Source organism: Amborella trichopoda, chromosome 2, assembly GCF_054954075.1.
Source record: "Amborella trichopoda isolate Santa Cruz 75 chromosome 2, AtrichopodaSantaCruz75HAP2 v2.0, whole genome shotgun sequence".
Taxonomy (NCBI): domain Eukaryota; kingdom Viridiplantae; phylum Streptophyta; class Magnoliopsida; order Amborellales; family Amborellaceae; genus Amborella; species Amborella trichopoda.
Window position 1 is genome coordinate 62,405,040 of NC_142337.1, and position 8,567 is coordinate 62,413,606.

An 8,567-nucleotide genomic window follows, 5' to 3' on the forward strand; every position below is an offset into this window, starting at 1 on the left:
GTCCTACACACATGGGTAGGGGAGGGTCCTATCCGATCATTTCTCATAATTACAAATATAGATTAATAAAATATATTATATTATATATTATATTTATATTTATATGGTTAATATTTATATATTATCAAATATATTACCCAAAACTTTCTTAAAATTCCAGCAGGTTTTCAAACATAGTATCCAGAACTTATTTAAGAGTTTCGGAACAAAACATTCAACTTTACATAAAATTTAAAAACATTTAACTTTTCAAAAGATATCTTCCAAAAAAAAAAAAAAAATCGCACCTAAAAAAGGCAGATTGAAAATAATTGAGAAAAGTGAGCTTTTCGTACAACTTCTATAAAATTATAAAATAAGACTCATCGATGTTAAAAAACTGGCCACCCTTCTCCATTCCCACATATAATACATAAAAACAAAAAAACACAAACATAAAATTGCACCCACCGTTAATATACACCAAAAAAAAAATTGTACAATCAATAAAATAAAAGAGAAAATTGCATAGGGACTATTTCCTCCCTCTATTATGAAATGCTCCACATTTTTCAATAATTACATGGAGACCAGCTCCACCTTGTCGCCCAGTCTTAGTTATAGAATTGCCCACCTGTCTGACATTTCCAACATTGGACAGTTGGAAAATTCCTTTTTAATTTTTTATTTGTTTGAACTAATTCAGATGTTAGAAACACCGAACAACCTTATTTGTTAGGTTGTTTAGTGTTTGTAATGTTAAATGGTCAAAGTTCCTAGGGTTTTTGACTTCAGCAATATTTGAAAGATGGGTTTGAGTAGTGATGGATAGGTCAAAGTTCCTAAGGTTTTTGACTTTAGCGATATTAAAGAGATGGATTTAGGGATTTTTTTTAGATCTTAAGTTGTCAGTATCAGTATTTACGATGCCGGACATACACTATTTAGGAAAAATTCAACTATTTGATATTGGTAACGTCGGACACCTTATGAACTTAGATATTTGGGATGTTTGACATTATAAACACTAGTAAGCCCAAAAATAAGGTGGTTAGGCGTTTTTTATATTAGACACCACTTGAAACAAAGAAAAATATATAAAAATTGGGTAATTTTCCTCTTTCGAATATTGAAAATGTTAGATATGTAGGTACTTTTGAAAAAAAGGACCAGTCGGTGGGGGTGGTCTCTTCATAATTTTTATAAAAATATAGACCCTTTCGTAATAAAGGGGAGAAAAAAGAGTCTATACTTAACTTTTTTACTAAAGGGTATGGTTTGTATAGAGCCTAGGCTCTAAACAATCAAAGTAGAGCCTACCTTCAATTAGTGTCAAGAAATGTGGTTTCAATACGGGAAATCTTTGTGATAGCCTTAAAATATATTTTATATTTTTTTATAAAGTTTAAAGCTTTAAAAATAGTGTAGACCAATAGATCTATGAAAACTTAAAAATTGACAGTCCAAAAATGCATTACAAAATACACTATTTTCAAAACTTGAAATATATATATTTTTTATATACTTACATCTTGATATCAAGATGATCAATTTGAAGATATTTCAACATCAAAACAACCTCTTCTGGTGAAATTCTTGAGGTAGGATCGAATTTGATTGTTAGCCTCGGCTTTATATAAGCTTTTCCCTTTACAAAATACTAAATGCTAAGGTGCATCTCATGAGCCTCCAGTAAGTGTAATATAGATATTTCAATTACATGGTCATGTCATATGCAATATGCTGGTGGTGTACAGGATTTTCTTGTACGCCCTGGTGTACAGTGGAGCATATAAATAACACATCGCTGCTAAAATCAGCCGTTCGTTTATCATTGAGGAACGGCTGCGATGAAAATTTCTCTTACTCATAAATCAGCCATTCGTTTATCACCGAGGGATAGCTGAGATGAAACATTCCCTCTCAAAACTGTCCCTTCAATAACTAGAATGAATCACTACTGCTAGCTTGCTACAAATATGCAATCTGCTTCCAATAATCATAGCCATTCAACAGGAATTAAATTTATTTATATATTACAACATTATTTATATTTGTACAAGAAGGTTACAATTATGTGTAACTGTTAAATGTGAAATGTAAAAGCTTAAGGTGGTCGAGAAGATCTTTTAGGACTCCAAGCTTAGATTATTGCATAAGTCCGGTTACATAAGTGGTGAGAATAGTATATGATGCAAAAGTTGAAAAAAACGGGTTCAAATTATTGAAATTAGGATTGTGTCCGCTAGTCGGTGAGAGGTTTAGTCCAATCCAAATTATTATGACTCAATTGAATTTATTGGAAAAGATATTTTTTAAAATTAAATATATCAATAATAGTCTAAAAATATAAAATATATTTTTAAGACTCGTAAAAGTTTTAACAAGATGTCAACCTCATGATGTAAAAGCGAGACACACCTAAAAAACCCATTGGAAAGGTCGCTAAGCTGCCAGAAAACTCTTCAATTGGTCATCTCAAATTCAAGATGTCGTATATGAGGAGAAAAATCAAATTCAAATCTTAAAAATAATGCATTATACAATATATTATCTCGACCTCCAAGTTTTATGATTTAGAAGCCTTTATATTTAAGCTAGCTATGCACTATTTGTGGGTATCAAACTTTCATAATCAGGGGTGAAAATTGATTTTGAGGTCATCTTAGAAGTTTTCTAACACTTAAATTGTATGTTTTGACAAGATTTTTAGATATACTATTTAATCAATCCAACCATAGAAAACCCACTAGTTAAACATAAAATAAAATAAAATAAGCTAAAACAACATACGGTTTGGACCGGGTAGTCCGGTCCAATCTTGTTGATTAATGTGGTCCGCACCGAAAATAGGGAACTCCACTTTGGATTAGATGGTGAAGATTGTATGGATGCACCGCAACCGGTGCGTTGGTGCACCGAATCCGGGTCCAAGCCATAAACAGGGAGTTCTACATCTATTACAATAACATGCAATTTGGAAAGCTATATGGTAATTGTATTCCGGTGGATGTTCAGTTGCTTTTGTTGTTAGGGAACTGTAAATTGTTTCTCGATTGTCAAGGGCCAAAATTTTTTTTTTTTTCTTTCACTGATTATGGCGATGGATATGGTTTCGAAATCTGCAAATTCGAGGAGGGATATCAACTGTAACTTCCTCCCAATGGATATTGCCCTCCATATAGCTTCTCTACTCCAGGTATCATAATTGAAATTTTGGCTTTTTTTTTTGCCTTTTCCCGTAATCTGGTTTGGATGCATACACTTTGTTATTCATCTCTCGATCAATTGTTTATCATGTTGCTTTCTTTGATTGATACGTCGATATCAGAGTAAAGATGAAGATTGGGTTGCTATGTCCATCAATACAGCTGTTGGGTTTCTCGGATTTTTTTTTTAGTTCAAATTTCAGAAAGGCTTTTTTTTTTTTTTTTTTGCACCTTGATGCTCTCTCTTTGATTATTGAATTTTTTGCAGATTTCAGACCTCTGTTCACTGGGTTCATCATGTCGATTTTGGCGCAATTTGTGTGCATCTGATTGTATGTGGCATGCTCTTTTAAGGGAAAGATGGTCTGTTGTCATGGAAGAGGAAAATAACAACGCAGAGATCCATAGAAATGATGTAACAGCCTTATTACTAACTCTGATTGTTTTTCTTTTGCTATGGTTTGGAGTTTAGGTTGTTGTTTGACTTCCTGTTGTGAATTGGTAGTAGTGGCGTGGTAATTTGTCTTGTTGGGTGAATCATTATCGGGTTATTGTCTTGAAATCATTGCTTCTGCATCTCTATTTTTTATTGTGATCAACAAGTCTTTGTAGTCAAATCATCTCTTTATTTTTTTTATTGATTGTACGTGTTGTGTTGATCGTGTGTTAACCAGTCACTCAATTTGGGTCATTCATGTTTAGTTTGAGCATTGCAGTTCAGAATTCTTCTTATTTCTTTGGTTTTAATTCGCCCATCATGTGGATTTTTTCCCAGTCTTTAAAAGCTCAAAAGGTTGACCTCTGGTGTATGCTATCAGTCTAATGTTTAGTAACTATGTGCTAGTTGGCTAAGCCATAATGCATATCATGATGCCAACCAGCGCTATATTCTTCTCGTTCAAGATCTTCCACATTGTTTAGGAGTTCCTGATGGAGAAGAAAAATACAAGCAAATGCATGAGAGAGAGACATTATTGTTTATGCAAGGATGCTAAAATCGACTTCTCAAACTGCTGTCCAGTTATTTTGAAGTCATCAAATTTTTTCTTCCAGCTTTTGATATGTAATCCTTTATGCTGGTGGTACATTAAACAACATTCTAATGGTTATTCAGATTATCAGCTTTATATTGTGCTATTAATATATTCAGTTTTTCTGGTTTCCTTATAAACTCATCTTTTGTGTTTTTTGGATTGTTTTTCATTACTCCCCTGCTGATTATTTATGCCATAAACATATAAGGCTTCATTTTTCAGTACTTAGATTTTTTGAACCCAAGTGGCATTCTGTTTGTCTTTTCAAACTCTTCCGCAAATCAGCACATTTATTGTTATTGTTGCTTTGTCAGATTATTCAACAATCATCCATGTTTCATTGATAATTAAACATTGTAGGTCCATGATTGAGTAAATTTGTGCACTACTTTCATTGTGTCATTACTAGTCAATTACTCAGTTCACTTTTGTGACGTAAATGCAACCGAGGAGCTAGTTTTTCCACATTTTCAGTAATCATACCTAGAACAACACTTAATGCCACCAGATAAGTGATGTTTAGAGGATGTGATTGATGACCCAAGAATCAATTTAGGGGCATCAAATGATATTTTGGAATCTATTACCAAGACACATTTGTGGGGGTGTTCATGTGTGAGCCAAATGAATTGTTGATAATTGATAGTGTTGTTATTACATTTGGTCATTATAAATAATGATGGATCCTCTACATATGTCTATGAAGGTATGGAGGAGTATCTACATCAAGAGGCACAAGGAGATGGCCTGCAGAGCGGTCAGTGTAATTGAGTTTGTGAAACAAAGATCACAATATGAATCACTTGAAATTGGTGATTATTTGGGAGCGAGCGAAATGCTGTTTACCCTGGGATTTGGCTTCAAGGATGTCCAGCTTATCTTGTTGACAACAAAGCACAGTGTGCTACTAAATCTGATAGGACTTCATTATTTGTTATTTCGGCTCAACATAGAGGTAAATCATGTTCATAAAGCATTTATTTTTTTTCCTTTTCTTTTTTGTTATATTTGGGGATCCAATCTCATGCCCCCATTTTATACCTAGTAAGAATCCATTAAAACCATATACCTGCAGTAGTTTTGAACTTTTCTAGGATATACAGACTTCATTCATTTTGTTGGTTCTTTCTTTTTATCCTTTATCTGTGAGCATCCATAATCCATATGATGGCAAACCAATGGCTGAGCCAATGAGCTAGATGCCAATGGGTCTGACCCATTTACTTTGGTGTAATTGTGTTTGTAGTTCTTGTTCTTCTAGTTACTTGTTTAAATGATATGTATGGAAGTAGTGCTTTTCTATAATTCAATAGTCTTTGTTGGTAGCTTTTTTAGTACAAATCCTGTGGATAGATATTGAGGAGCTTCAGTTTTAAACTCCAATTCATTAATGACCCAATTTCTTATGGTACTGTGGCAGTGCTCAGCTATGTCGTTTGATTGAAGTTCGTTTTTTTTTGTGTTGAATTTCTTTTGATTCTGCCCACCTGTTGTTAATGCATTATCACACATTTTCATCATCTGTCTATTTGTCCCCTATTTCTCCATGTGTTTTTTTTTTTGAGAAAGTTATATTTCTCCAAATGTTCTCCTCAAAGATTTTCATCTCTAACCCTTGGTTTTCTTAAGCCAAGATATCTAACACGGGAGTGTAACCCTTGGTTTTCCTATATTCTTTAAGGCCAAGATATCTGGCATGAAGGGGCCTCTCTGTCATGATTTGGCCTTGCAAGCTCTAATGTTCTCTCCTTGCTGGATGACATGTTTCCTGAATCATCACTTGGATCTCTTTTTATATAATTCTGCAGAATACATTATGACAGTGAAGATGTCATGTTTGAACTTCATCTTTGTAGTTGTGGGCTGATTCTTTCTCTTCTGTAGTCTTTGTAGTTGTGGGCCGATTCTTTCTCTTCTCTTGTTTTTTAGCGTATGCTTATTCTAGAACATGGAACCTTTTAATAGCCATAATTGGTTGATGGAGAGTATCACCGAAGAACGAAATAGTTGTTATGACACTAAATTGAGGAAAAAAAATAGTAAAAGAAGCTCTCTCTCTCTCTCTCTCTCTCTCTCTCTCTCACACACACACACACACACACACACACGAAATTTTTCTGTCATCCTGCAGTATTCTATCTATAGCAACACATATATGAATCTTAATGATAACACATCCTTCTATTTTGATCTGCAGAACGTTGCAGATTTACAAGATGTCAATATTCAGAATGAATAATTTTGTTCTTTTTGGTTTATCATGATTTTCGATTAATCAGACATGACAGTATTGTGCATGATAAAGCTTCAAGAGGGACACGAGGAAACAGATCTAATATTGCATTTCTCAGAATTCTATAGTTAGGGATTTAGCCCTTTCTTCTGTCATATGATTTCCTTCAATGATTGATAATCAAAAGTAGTAGAAAAACCATGAAAGAAGTACTAGGAACTTATTATAATTCACCAATTATAACTAACCAAATCATCATTTGATACTTCTTGTACAGCCTGAGAGGATAACTAGAGCTCTCTGTGGTTGCCGGGTGTCAGAGAGGCAAGTTTGTATAAGATGGTGGAAGCTAGGGCAGTGGTCTCATGGTTTTCGCAGGTGCGATGAGATGCATGTGCGCAGATCATCACTTGGGGAGCTTTTCAAGCCTGAGAAGAGCGAAATTCTGTCCATGCTGTATCGAGGTGTCATTCATGAAGTGCTTAGGGTTCAGATCTCAGCAGACTTTGGAACAAGTGCATGGGCACGCCGTGATATGCATTCACAAAGATGAATATGTCTCATATGGCCTTGGTTGTGTATATAGGTTCTTGCATGTATTTGTGGTTGCGTATGTATGTGTAACTATGGATTTATGTATACGTATGGAACTATCCACGTGTTTCTGCATGTGCATGTGTATGTATATAATTATCTCATGTATATAATATGTATGCCTATACATGTATATTTTGAGGACCTTAATGTTACCTGATGCATGAGGCAATCTTGTGCAGACGTGGCATATGCCTTTTGTAATCTTGTAATATTCTATTTTTTGCTGACAATGTATATATGTTAATCATAACAAAGTTATTTATGCTTATTTGATTTTATTCAAGTGTTGGTTGTCTTTCTTGATGTATTTTCTTCCATTTAACGACCTTTTGATTGTTGAAGATGTAATTGAAAAATTAAAGACGCGTGATTTTTTCTTGCTTGTTGAGGTGATTTAATTTAGAGCAAAAATGGCACTGGCAATTAAAAGGAGTGCCTTGTGGTTCGCCTGACTTCTTTCCAATTGGAATACTAATACATATGAGTTCCAGCCCGTTTATATAGTCTTGTTCTGCATCATTCTACTGAGTGAGTGAGAGAGAGAGAGAGCACTGATATCCCACTAAATAATATTTCTTTTTTACCAAGAAAAAGTTTCCAAGGTGCGGTGCTTTTCCCAGTAAATATATTGAAGGACCATTCAGCAGCAATATGCTCTCTTTTTTTTTTGTAGAGATTGATAGAGCACTGGCATCCATTATGATATCTGATCCTAATAATCATTCAGCGGGAATATGCTCTTTTTGCTAGAGATCCATTTATGCTGTAGACCAAGGAGTGTCCATAACCTCTCTGTCCACAATGATGTTGCGAGGAGAATTCACGTTCATTTATTGGGCTTCTTTCTTTTGTAAATTCATCATACTTGTGTAAACCTTCCATTTGTCTGGCGGTAGAGTTGGTCTTTATCTCTGCTTGCTTCAGAAAGCTTGCCTTCATAGATTTAGGCAGACTTCCTTGAACTTTCAGCGCAGGCAATAGCACACAACAGCTGCCAGATTTTGCATCTGCCAACTAAAAGTTATGTAGTTGTTCATCCTCAGTGAAGATTCTCCTACTTCTTCTACCTCTTTTGTCGTTCTTCAGCATAGACCAGCTTTTATCTTTCATGTGATAAAGTGGGGTTATGTAGTCCCTTAGTAGTATGCAATAGTGTTTTAAGCGATCCATCCAATTCCGTCCTTTCGTTTTTTTTTTTTAGTATTTTTTTGTGGGTTGTGTTTATATTTGATCTTTTTGGTTATTGCTGGGCTTGGGGAAGATGAGAGAGAGATAGAGAGCAAAAAGAGAGGCATGGAGAGAGATATGGTCTACCTATCTCTAAAGCGCAAACGCTATAGAGATGGTTCCTCGATATCTCTCCCTGCGTTGATCATTCCACGTTTTTTTTTGCTCTCTTCTCTGTTCGAGAGACGCTAATAAGGTTTCACCATGCAGAGGCCATCCAGCATTCCTACAAGGAACAAATCCATCTCCCTTGAAGAATGACAAGAAGTGGAGGTAGACCAATGTGCG

General features: G+C 34.8%; 1 protein-coding gene across 1 annotated transcript; it reads left to right on the plus strand.

Moving 5' to 3' along the window:
* The first annotated feature begins 2,641 nt into the window (after positions 1-2,641).
* Positions 2,642-7,335, plus strand: LOC18445259 (F-box-like protein). Its single transcript, XM_006855400.4, has 4 exons — positions 2,642-3,178; positions 3,457-3,603; positions 4,929-5,177; positions 6,733-7,335. The coding sequence occupies exons 1-4, from the start codon at positions 3,077-3,079 to the stop codon at positions 7,006-7,008; spliced, it is 774 nt and encodes a 257-aa protein (XP_006855462.3). The 5' UTR covers positions 2,642-3,076; the 3' UTR covers positions 7,009-7,335.
* Positions 7,336-8,567: the final 1,232 nt, after the last annotated feature.

What these genes read in the sequence shown, in the direction of transcription:
- LOC18445259 (XM_006855400.4), top strand. Translation starts at nt 3,077, where the DNA reads ATGGCGATGGATATGGTTTCGAAATCTGCAAATTCGAGGAGGGATATC. An exon ending in ATATAGCTTCTCTACTCCAG is followed by an intron (nt 3,179 to 3,456) that starts GTATCATAATTG and finishes AATTTTTTGCAG; the next exon opens with ATTTCAGACCTCTGTTCACT. An exon ending in CAGAGATCCATAGAAATGAT is followed by an intron (nt 3,604 to 4,928) that starts GTAACAGCCTTA and finishes ATGTCTATGAAG; the next exon opens with GTATGGAGGAGTATCTACAT.